The 12,484-nt window shown below is 39.8% G+C and overlaps 1 protein-coding gene across 5 annotated transcripts in view; it reads left to right on the forward strand.

Moving 5' to 3' along the window:
• The window catches only part of LOC586064 (E3 ubiquitin-protein ligase UBR4), a 135,390-nt gene that overhangs the window by 7,606 nt on the left and 115,300 nt on the right, over nt 1–12,484 (forward strand). For all 5 annotated transcript variants that reach the window (XM_030997412.1, XM_030997414.1, XM_030997415.1 and 2 more), the window contains 14 exons: nt 104–371; nt 857–916; nt 1,747–2,027; nt 2,294–2,393; nt 2,902–3,042; nt 3,589–3,709; nt 3,976–4,169; nt 5,414–5,499; nt 5,946–6,028; nt 6,590–6,675; nt 7,322–7,556; nt 9,345–9,462; nt 10,095–10,197; nt 10,852–11,094. In XM_030997412.1, the coding sequence (XP_030853272.1) occupies nt 104–371; nt 857–916; nt 1,747–2,027; nt 2,294–2,393; nt 2,902–3,042; nt 3,589–3,709; nt 3,976–4,169; nt 5,414–5,499; nt 5,946–6,028; nt 6,590–6,675; nt 7,322–7,556; nt 9,345–9,462; nt 10,095–10,197; nt 10,852–11,094 (2,119 nt within the window). The remainder of the gene's footprint in view (nt 1–103; nt 372–856; nt 917–1,746; nt 2,028–2,293; nt 2,394–2,901; nt 3,043–3,588; nt 3,710–3,975; nt 4,170–5,413; nt 5,500–5,945; nt 6,029–6,589; nt 6,676–7,321; nt 7,557–9,344; nt 9,463–10,094; nt 10,198–10,851; nt 11,095–12,484) is intronic.

Consider the following 12,484-nt stretch of genomic DNA (forward strand, 5'->3'; position numbering starts at 1 on the left):
TCTTTGATTATGTCAAAATAAATTCAAAATGTAATGTTTCTGACAACGTAGTTTCTCAAATCCTAAACCTCGTTGACAATGTTATCTCCCTGCCTCCTCACAGCTTCCCATCTCTTCTCAACGACATGACCATCGTCAACCGCGTCCTTGACCTCCCGACCCTTGAACCCATGACCGCCACCCACCTGGAGAAGGTTGCCACGGTGATCATGAGCTGCCTGTACGCAGCCATCGCTGCGGCTGTAGCCAGTAGCATCATGAGTGCCGGGGGGAGCCACGTCAGGACCGGGTCGGAGTCTCGAGTTGGAAGCATCACGACAATGAAAGAAGAAGAGCTGGAGAGCATCTGCAATTCTGTCGTTCTGAAAGGAGTGAGCTTAGTTTTTCTTCCGTCTTTGTATATTTTTCATCAGTAAACTCATCTAGTTGTTTGAAAAGAGAATTTTGTAGTTTTGTTAATAAACCTGTTCAATACTAAACCAAAAACAATTCAGAAAAATAAAAATGTGTTTTATTCCAAAATCAAATGGTAACCGACTGGAGAAATTGTTGTATTCTCTTGTCTGTTTTGGTAATCTAAATGCATGTACATTTAAGTTTTATATGCAGAAATCTAGTTGGCCTATGGAGTGAAATTGAATGTTAAAATATCAAATTTGAAGAATAAGTATAAAATCAATGTTACCTGTATCAGGGAAAATAGTATTCATTCATATTTTCAAAATCACACTTGAATGTAATAGTTTTTAGAATGGAACATCCAAACCATTCTGGTCACTTTACATACATATACGTGCATGTTACCTGTTATATCTTTTTATGATTTTTACAAATCTGCCTTTGTTTTCCTCAACAGCTTTCCCTCTTTGAGAAACTCACCAGCAACATCAAATCATCAACGAGAGCTAGCGGACATGTAAGTACCTTCAGCACAGTATATTTATGTAGTCCTGCACCATATAAATTGATCTAATTATTACTATCATGTATGCAAATTTAATTTGCGTGCATTTCGTCAACTTGATTGTCTGAAGTTAATAGCTGGAAGTGTATGAGAAACAGGATATGCCTGGATAGTTCACTATTTTTGACATTTTGCACATATCTGGTAAGTGTTCAATGCATCTGCATGCAAATGTTTCTCTTTCTTGAAAGATTTTTGATATCATTCAACTTGGGAACGTTTGACATGCTATTCAATATCAGGAGAAGATTTTTATGGAGAATTCAGGAAATGTTAATCCAGTAGACAACCAGGGGAATTTGCCTAAGTTATTCAAGTGGTAGGTTCCTCTTTGAAATAAATGACCATTTTTTGTAGAGATTTCTAATTATCATGCTTACACAGTATCATTATGAAGTGACACAACTAGGATTAATGACATCGATTAACAATGTTAAATCTGAGATGCACACCCCTATGTGTTATCAATGTCTGTGATACAGTGTAATATTGAAGCCATCGAAAAAAATTGTGCTTCAAAATGACCAAGAAGTGCCTCAAAAAAGTAAAAATCTTTGAGTGACCGGTTTTACCATACTCGTTTCCCCCCAATAGACTGTAGTGTTATGAAAACCATAAGGAAAACGCAAAATTTGATTTTAATTTCCAATCATAAATATCTCGATAATCAATTATCATTGCAATTCCAGAGCTAAATCGCAGATTTTGTTTCAGAATCCGAGACAAAGTTACCCAATCCCTTTAAAAGTTGACTATTGTTTCAAATGTTACCTTGTCCACAGCATATTCAAAACCTGTACCTGATGGGCGCATGGTGTGCCCTAGGAGGGATGGATCACATCTTAACCCTCACGGCTCAGACGGCTGCATCCTCGGCCATGCCTGTACCCCCAGAGAAGGGCAAGGACAAGGAGGAGAAACCAGCTGGCCCCGCCCATGCCACACCCACACCGCCGGGAAAGGTTCCACCTGCTGCTGCAGCGCCTGCCTCCAAGACGACCAAGGGTGACGCCAAGGACACCGGTGTTCCACCTACGGCTCCAAGACCAACCTCAGCTAAATGGTAAGATTAAATCAAGTAGAAGAAAATATCTCTCATTATATTGATGGCTCTGAACTATTTGAGGAACAAGTAACCCTGTCAAAAGAAAACGTGGTGTAACCGCAAATCTCACTCAAATCTATCATCACAGTGGAAGCCTTCAAAGATTACGAATGCCCTTCTGGCTCTCAACAGACTGTGTATTGTTGGCAGTTGGATGTGCTGTTATAACATTGGACTATGGTAATAAAGCCTTTGATTGTTTCTAATCCATTTCATTCCTGCAGGTCGCAAGGTTTCAGCAGCCTGACTGTGGCCCTTTCATCGTTCGTCTTGAAAAATTTGACTCAACTCCTAGAAGACCTCCACATCGAGAGGCTATCACAGGTATGCATATACGACCTAGTGGTCTACATATTTGAAATCCAAAGGTTTAAGGAGCAATTCCACACTCTGATCGGTTTCTTAATTGCCAAAAACATTTTTTTATTTTTCTGAGTCATTCATGAAATTAGTAGGTTTGAAAATTTTGTCAAATGTCGGTTTTTATCTAATACTGAATTCACCTTATGATGTATCTGCTCGGTCATATGTTTGAATCAATCAAAAGTAAATAACAAGGACAGAATGTATTTATTTCTCTATTGCAACCAAAACTTGTGGTTAGATTTCATGTAAAGAATAAGGAGAATAAAAATGAAAGGAACAGGGACAAATTTTTGCAATTTTCCTTGATAACAGGGAATATTCCCCACCAAACTGTTCTGAGGAATTATCGTTACTATAGACTGTGGTCTATGTTAAGCTATCATCATAAATCCAGGCCAGAGTTTCAGGTGTTCCTATGAATCTCAAAGAGTCAATCCTCTTTCTTGAATGTATGTTTCATACACAGGACAGCAACATTGCTAAGGTTCACCAAGCCAAGCTAGAGATCCTACCTCCATTCACTGCCACACAGAGGGTTAAGACCATTCTAGAAGCGTACCCTCTCACCAGTCTACTACTCAACCTCTTCACGGGCTCATACAAGAAGGTTTGTTTGTTTGTTTGTTTGTTTTGTTTGTTTTACTTGACTGCTGAGAGAGGATGTGTATGCTTGGTAAGTACACCAAGCCAAGCTAGAGATCCTACCTCCATTCACCGCCACACAGAGTGTTAAAACCAGTCTTCTACTCAACCTCTTGACAGAATCATACAAGAAGGTTTGTTTGTTTGCTTGTGTTTGATTGTTTTACCTGACTGCTGAGAAAGCATGTGTATGCTTGTAAGTAAGCAGCCAGGGGTCCCGACGGCTTTAAGTCCTCTCCGAGAGACTTGGTAATGAGGATTAACGCCGTGATACCTTCGACTTGGTTTCAACAACACAGGACCTCTCGGTTATGATAGGACTGCTCTACCACTGAGCAATGGCGCCTCCTTGTTGTTGTTTTAGTTTTTATGCTTTTTACCCATTGCCTACTGGAACCTGGTGGCCCCTGTATTAACCCTATGGCAATGAATAAATTCAGTAGTAAACGGGTTAAGATTATTGTTTTCTGGGAATGCTTTACATTCCCTATTATTGCTTCTCTGTTTACAGGCTTGTACACTGATCCGTCTGAAGAGCGAGATGGAGGACGCAGCAGATGATGAGAGCGACTCTCATTCCCTCAACGAATGCTTTGTTGGAGAGACAGGCAGCTATGAAGAATCATCAGAAGGTCTGTTAATTACCCTCCCGTAATTGCAGCGTCATAAGTTTAAATTTCTAGTAAGGTGTACAGGTGTGACGGATACAAATTTTTGATAACGATTATTATTGATAAGTCTTGTCAATATGCAAACAAAAATACATGTAATTGTTTTGAGTGGTTAATAGTGAAAAGATTTGTTAAAATTCTTCTGTTTAGAGTAGTATTATCTAGTTTTATGAGAGGAATATTCATGTATCATAGTTTTACTATTCAACTTATTATTTGTTGTTTAGATGATGACAGCGAGCCCATCCTTGGCCCATGGTTTGAGGAATCACTCACCTCCGAACCGGAATCCAAGGACTCCACCCCTACAGCCCCGCCCCCTCCTCCTCCCCCGTCAGATGATAAGAAAGACGGTGAGAAGCAGGATAGCACCAAGGCTCTGCTAACGGGAGACCTCAACGACAAGGAGGAGGCGACTGAGGTAAGCAGTGAATTCGGTACCATGCTTAATTGAAATAGTGTCACTATTACATCTTGTCGAAGGGAGAACAAACAAGACAGGGCCATGACCAACAATTCTATATTAACCAAGTCAGGATGGATGCACATGCATACTCATTCTTCCCAAGGACAGTTAGGACTGGAACAGTTTTTCTCCCTTATTTGTAGCCTAACCTTCCTTCAATACTTTTAAATCTGCGCTCAAAACCAACCTAAAACCAGCCCCTTAAAGGGATCGTTTAACAATGTTAAATCTGAGATACACGGTCCTACATGTTACCAGTGTCTGTGATATGGTGTAATATTGAAGCCCTAAAAAAAATTGTGCTTCAAAATGATCAAGAAGTGCCTCAAAAAAATTAAAAGTGTTATGAAAACCGTTCAGTGAACGGTTTTCAAAATTTGTAATTCCAATCATTAATATCTTGATAATCAGACAGACGATCGGCTTGTAAAAGTCATGGAGTTCCTGACTGACCTAAAGGTTTATAATTATCATTGCAGCATGAGCTAAATCAAGGATTATTTTTATAGGATCTAAGACAAAGTTACCAGATCCCTTTAAGTTGGTGGCCGCACATGACGGCACACCTCCAGTTTAAACACCTTCACAGCGTCTTTTGGAGTAATCCTACTAAGTACCAAGTACTACAAGAGTTGTCAAGGTGTTGCAGTCTGGCTATTAAGTCAATCTTTAGATACCACATGTAACAAAGTTCTACATTACTTGTATCTCTCATGTCAAGAGTTTTATGTTTGATTTTTTATCTTGTTCACAACACAATGTCATAATGTGAACACTAGAAGTGTCATGGTCTAGAGAATAAGTCACAAGACCATTTACCACATGGTACGGGTTTTGACTTTACATTTGCCACTCTCGACCCAGGTGAAAATAATAGATATCTGATAGGAACAACTTCCTTGAATTGTTGAGTGCCATATTATGCAGGTTCGGTTAAAGCTGGGGTAAAAATAGTAATCAGCACCTTTTATCCTTTGGAGAGACGTTGTATGAATCCAACTATATGTATGAGTATGATTATTTTTATTTTTATATTTTTAGTAACAAATTCCTTGAATTCTTGAGCGCCATATCACGCAGGCTCAGTCTAAGCTGGGGTGAAAATAGTATTCAGCACCTTGTACATGTATCATTAGGATAGAGGCTGTATGAATCCAACTATACGTATTATGACGGTCATTTTGATTGTATCTTTGTAGTACCTGAAGCTGTCTAGAGACGTACTGCAGTTTCTCACAGGGCATCTCTTCCAAATCTCTGAAGACTTATGCCAACAATTCCCAAGGTAAGTTATCAGAACCAAATGTCGTGAATTCCATGGGCTGTATTTTGAAAAAGACGTTATCTTTTATGACAGGGAAAACGATGTTACTTGTCATAACAAACTCAAATTGCACGGAACAAACACTTTTAAAACTTACTCCGATCCAGCTTTGCTCAGACATTTACCCATGACATGTCCAAATTTTGATTTCTTTTAGCAATTAACTTTGTTTTACTAAAATACAAAACAACATTGTTTTTAGAATACCACCCCAGGTTTTTGAACTCTTTAATTTTTTAATTCGAAATTTCAGAAACCGTTTTCGCAACAGTATTGAAGCACAATATTTTTTGGATTCAATATTACACCATATCACAGACACTGATTACACACAGGGCCATGCATCTCAGATTTGTAAAACTGGAAACATTGTTAAACAATGCCTTTAATCTCTCTTTATTTCACAGCCTAGAATTTCAGGAGCAGCACACGGCTAGCCTAGCGAATGTACTAAAAGACCTGGACAAAGGAATAGTCAAGATGGAAAACAGTAAGACACCGCTTTATTGAAGAAAAATAATTATATCGCATGCTCTTATGCTTCTCGGACATTAATGCTTTGGACTTGGTCAACGTTTAATTATTTCATCCCAAACTCATGCTCAGTAATCAGTTGTGGAATAGATTTCAAGACAAATGAATACTTTCTGGAACCTCTGCATAGCAAACAATGCCTAAGCGGTGACCGTTGGTCTCCCACGGTCCCCTTTTTTTAATGTTAATTGAGAGCTGATTTGATGAGATAACCACCTGTCAATGACCATGCAGGGAGATCTAATCCCTCCTGGACAAGTGCAGATAGGCTTTAAACAATTAAGTATAATTTCTACCTAAACGATTCATGCCTTAATACCTCAGGGGTTTTGTATCAAGTGCTACTCTGATTCCTTGAAGTCATACCATGTGTTTAAAAAATAAAAAAAATCATAAATGTGTGTCAGGTCACCTGACTGATGAGGGATGGGTCAACTGACTGATGATATCTCTTTGAGATCCATATTTCTATGTCATGTGTGTAATAAAAGTTTTCAAAATGTATGTCATGTGACAGGTCACCTGACTGATGAGTTCTCCAGTGTTGTGATGCACTTCTGCCACACACTCCTAGCTACAGACCTTCTCTCGCCCAAGCTCCAGGTAACGTATATCTTCAGGGATTCTTTACTAGACACTCAAATGTATTTCAGTTTGTGCATGTTTCTCTCCCTTGAACCTTGGTTACCAACTATTTGATTCACCTGTTATGCAAAAGGTCACTCGACAAAAGTCATTCTGTGGATGGATTCACTTTGCATTCATTGGTTATTGCTATGTCTGACAAGACTCTGGCAAGCTTTTCTGTCGTCAAGAGAAATTTTGTTAAAACATTATGCATGAAATTAGTTAACAAGTCTCTTGGGTGTGGAAGGGAGAGGGTCATCAGGTAGAATTGAATTTTATGAAAATTGCTTTTAGTGTGTTAAAATTGGTCAAATTGGTTGTAAATGGACTTTAAGTCTTCAGGCAATACGCTTCAAAGCAGCTCTTGAAATTCAAATGTATGTCTTTAGATGTTGCTGTCTTATGCTCAGTTAATTGTGTTTGGAGGGGCATTCCTAATAGTTAAGTGAATCAGAAATTTCCTTGCTATTTCCTTCTGCTATTAAAGCATATATATACATGTACAGACAATATTCTGTGGTAACAAATCTCTTTGAATTTGAACTGATAAAATGCCATGATGAGACACCTCATTAAGAATAACATATCTCTCCCTCCCCCCCCCCCCCCCCCCTCCCTGCAGGATGTTCTGCTTGGCCATCTTGGTGTCCAGCCGTCCAGTTCTAGCAGCTGGCCCCTCAGCCTGCCACCCCGCACCCTGGCCGTCCTAGCCCACATCTTGGTCAAGCGACAGCAGACATGGATGGGTACCAGCGAGAAGGAGCATGGCATGACGGTCGGCCTCAGGGTCTGGCAGAAGTTCCTCTCGGTGTTGAGGGAGTGGGCTCTGAAAACAGACACGCAACCAGAGGGTGAAGGTAAGGAAAGGGTTGGCTTAGGGTTGACCCCTGGGTTGACCCCAGGGTTGACCTCAGGGTTTGCTGGTAATGAGCTCTTCAGACAATCTCGGCCTCAGGGTCTGGCAGAAGTTCCTCTCGGTGTTAAGGGAGTGAGCTCTGAAAACAGACATGCAACCAGAGCGTGAAGGTAAGGAGAGGGTTGGATCATGTGTGTGTGTGTGTGTAATTGGGTTTTTACAGACATGTGTCAATCAGATATGATTATTTATGTCTGGGACCGACTTTTAATGTTACCATCCGAAAAACGGGACTCGGCTTCGAACCTGCGTCCTCGGCTAAATCAGTTTGTAACTTCCATTGTAAGCTGGAATATAGGCGCACGCCTGAACACTCCGTTAAGCAGGGTAGTTCTTTATATGGACTAACAAGTCTGTTGACACGTATTGAAGAGGAAGAGGAAGAGGAAGGAAGACCTTGGGGTTTGCCGGGAAGAGAGCTCTTAAAGGGGAAGTCCACCCTGAAATTAAGTTAGTTTTAATAGGAGTAGAAAAATGAGAGAAACAAGTCAGTGAAAGTTTGAGCAAATTCCGATTAAAAATAAGAAAGTTAGGATTTTTGAAGTTGTGATCAATCAAACACAAATTGGCAACTCTATGACGTATCATGCGAGCTCAACTTCCATTTGCTCAGTACTAAAAAAATCTAAAATTTTCATTTTCCCTCAAGAAAAATTTCAACCATAATGCACCCTAAATATAATAATTGCAAATATGTTTCTATACTCCCCCTGCAAGGAACAAATATATATTCCGTCATCAATAACGAAGAAAACATGATTTTATGGAATATTATGCACAAAGCAAATGAAGGAGAGCTCGTATAATAAGTCACAGAGTTGCCAATTTGTATTTGATTGATCACAACTTCAATAATTCATAACTTTCTTATTTTCATTCAGAATTTGCTCAAACTTTCACTCACCTGATTTTCTTATTATTCTGCCTCTATCGAAACAAACTTATTTTGGGGGTGGACTTTCCCTTTACGATAATCTCTTAGCTTGAGGATGAGGCCAAGGAGGTTCACTTTTGGATAGTATTTAGGGTCATTCTTGTTTGGCAAAAATTAAGTTTTTGTTTGAATGTTGAAGGAGAGGGCTCTGAAGACATACACTAACGTGAATGTGAAGCCGAGGAAAATAATTTCAGGGTAGATACGATGATCATTTGGGTATGGCTGAAGTTTATTTATGGAGCATGATTTGAATACAGACTCTAATACCACAGATGCCATTAGTATAATAACAAGAGAGTGAGAGACCAAACAAAAATTACATTACTGCACATGGCCAAGATTTTGTCAATTACAGGTTCAGTTCAAAGTTGGTTTATAAACCTGTAAGTTCAGGATCATAATGACATTGAATTCAAGATATGCAATTTAAAATTGTATACTTAAACTTTAAAATTATGGTATCCAAATATTGCTAATTTCTTGTTAATACTTTCTATCAAGCAGTCTTGTAGCAGTAGCATTGAGGTATAGGTGACTTGACAAGTGATTGAGGATCCTGTCAATGAAAACAGAAGAACTGGGTTTCATTTCACAATGCCTTTTTTTCAATGACAAATGACAAAAATCAGTGACAAATCTGCTGATAACCAATCAGAAGCAAGGATTTCAGTAGCTCATAACAAAAACTGTCATTTGTCACTGATAACAAGTTTTGTGAAAAGCGGGGCAATGTACAAATCATAAAATTGTTAAGTTATTTCTAGTCATGAATCTTTTTATTTCTCCATGTAGATGTGAATGTGGAGCACATCCAGCTACTGCTGTTTGTGTTTGACAGCCTCGCTAGGAGTAGCAAGATGATCATCCTCACCCAGTGTGCCAACATCATCGTAGAGGCTTCACAGTCTAGGTGAGTCAAATCAAAGATATCTGACAAAAATGAACAATGGTTTGAGTGTTTCTTGTGCAGCACGCCATTATGCTCCAGGGGGTGTTTCACAAAGATCCTAAGTCAAACTTAACTTTAAGTTGGACTTACCAATTATGGAGAGCCATTTGTAGGCTTAAAATTAAATATATTAAAAAGCAAAAGTTCAAGTATTTTAGACTTTTCATAAATTCCACATCAAGAACATGAAATCTCCTTGATAATAGGAAATATGAATGATTTGAATCAACATTTTATACCTTTTAAAATAACTTTTACAAAATATTTTTTACAAAATATTTGCATAGATGCTAACAGCTTTCCATAATTATTAAGTCCAACTTAGAGTTAATTTAAACTTAGGATCTTTGTGAAACAACCCCCTGATGATTCTGTGATAATGTCAGCTCTATGTCTTTGCCTACAAACGGACTTTAAAAAAGCCTGATGTGAAAGCTGGGTCGTGTCTTAAAGTGACGTTAGATGTTAGTCCCTAGATGTAAATGATCACTTCTGATTGAAACAGGTCTGTAAATATCCAATTACATTCACACATTTTACTTTGAGCTATTATGTCCGTGTCTTTAAATATTGTGTTGTTTTCTGTTTGACAGGGATGCAAAGACCAAGAACCCGCTGGCTGTGTGTCGTCTCCTCCTCATTTTTGAGTACTTTCTGCATCACTACTCACAACCTCCTCCCCAGCTTTATGACCAGGTGAGTAATTTTGGCGAAAGCGGTCAAATTATCGATGGATTATTGCCATTAGACCAACAAGCCTTCATTCGCTGAAAAGGTTCATCTGATTGGAAATTATTTCTTTCTTGACAATCAGTAGAGAAATAAGCGTAAGCTTTCACTTTCAACGTTCATCCGACATCAAGCCTGACATCTAAGTCCACATTCCTGCTTTTTGTATTCCACAGGTTAGATTGGAAGAAAAAAGTATTACATGATGCATTGCATTCTGTCTCTTTTTATCTGATGGTGTTATTTAATGATCCCTTGGCTATGAATATTTAAATGCAGGATTAGTAATAAGCTGAAACTTGTTTAATTGTATCCCCCGGGGGTATGCCGGTGGGGTACTTTGGATCCAGCAGCGTTACGCCGCTGATTTTGGTGATGCTGCCTCCAGTGTTCCGTCTTTTATAGGGTCTGAGCCACTAGTGGCGATCTCTACGTCATCCTTTTGTTTCAGGGAGGGAGAGGGGGTCTTTGTCCCTCCTTCCTATTGTGGGTTGGGGAACATCTTATATGTGCATCCCCACTTTGCCCTTTACTTCCAATTTTCAATCTCCCACACTCACCATTAACAACTATTCTAAATGCTTCCTCTGTCCTCACCTTACCCCCACCCCCCCCCCCCAGGTGCAATGGAACATCTTCACCGTGCAATCATCGGACCCCGCCCTAATGCTCTACCAAGAGGAACGCGGCGGGATCGCCGTCACCAAGTTCTACACCCCGTGCAGGGAGGTGGAGGAGAACTATCGCAAAGTCACCATGGGAGACAACCACTTTGCCGTCATGGACGGATCCACCTTCAAACGGAGCTTCTACAACCTAATCTCGGCTGAGACAGATAGGAACGGACCCTGCATCGACAAAGGGGTGAGAAAATATTTTCTCGCATGAGCAGCTGGTTCGCACGCACAAGTGTGTGTGTGTATTGGGTTTTTACAGACCTGAATCAATCAGATATGATTATTTACGTCTGGGGACCGACCTTTAAACGTCACCATCCAAAAGACGTGACTCAGTTTCAAAACTGCCTCCTCGGCTGAATCAGTTTGTAAATTCTATTGTTAGCTGGATTACTGGTGCACGCCGCAACGCCCAGTGCAAATGTGGAGAGCTTTTATATGCCATGGATTTATTTTGAAGACAGTAAGGCAGTACCCAGAATAACCATAGGCTGAAATTTATGGAAAAGGTTTTGTTTTATGAAAACCAAATCATGTGTAACTGGTTGAGAGAATCATTTGATGCAGGATTTTCCATACTGTATGAGATATTCTCAAGAAATGTGAGTTGTATTTTTTATAGTAAGCTTTTGCTTGCTAATGAATGCAGACATGCCAACCGTTCCGATTTTAACGGAACTGTTCCGTTTTTGAAGTTTTTATAGCCCTAAAAAACGGAACGTTCCGATTTTGGGGAATTTGGCTTTCCATACATAGCATTGACTACACTGGATAGGCACTTTCACGCACATGGTCCGTCCGCCGCCATCTTGTTTAATTCCGAAACAACACGGCCGCCGTTATTACTGTTTTGATACTAGTGTGCGGTCGTGCATTTTGGGGGGAGCATGGTGGTAGATGATCGTGCGCGCGGCGCCCGCAATACCCATTCAAAGTATAGTAGCGAAGACTTCGGTGATTCAGTGGGCACATTGCAAGTGCGATATACGGTGTGTTGTTGTTCATGAACGCCGGGCCTAGCGGCCTGGGCTGGAGTGTCTGTGGTACTGGTGAACGTGAGTGTACGTGTGCGTGTGTAGGATACGAGTTCTGCCGTTTGACTGTGGATTCGAATTTGCCATTCGACGCTTGAACGAGGTGTTTTCTTCCTGAATATTATCATGGATTCACTCAAAAGAGCGAGTACCCAAGGAGGAGATCCTTTGACTGGAAACAGATTTTTAAAAACGTTTTTATGCACATCTTTATTTTGGACTTAAAAATGGTAGGTTCGAAATGCAGTAAGAGTGATTGGGTGTTTGTGTACGTTTTGCGCGAAAATTATGCTGCGGTGTCTTGCGTTCCGGAAAGACCCCCCATTTGTTACGGACAAATATGGTAAATGTTACTGACAGCCATCATATAGGGTTGGCATCTCTGATAATGTATACTGCATTTATTGTCGGCAAGATCTAAAGATCAGTGGTGGAGTCTTGTTCTGCTGACATTGATTTTGACAACCTCATTTACATGTAGCTCAATGAGTTACAATAATTTTGGATTATTGACTGTTGTCTGGAAAGTTGAATACCATTATT

Source organism: Strongylocentrotus purpuratus, unplaced genomic scaffold, assembly GCF_000002235.5.
Source record: "Strongylocentrotus purpuratus isolate Spur 01 unplaced genomic scaffold, Spur_5.0 spur5_scaffold_4, whole genome shotgun sequence".
NCBI classification, from domain to species: domain Eukaryota; kingdom Metazoa; phylum Echinodermata; class Echinoidea; order Camarodonta; family Strongylocentrotidae; genus Strongylocentrotus; species Strongylocentrotus purpuratus.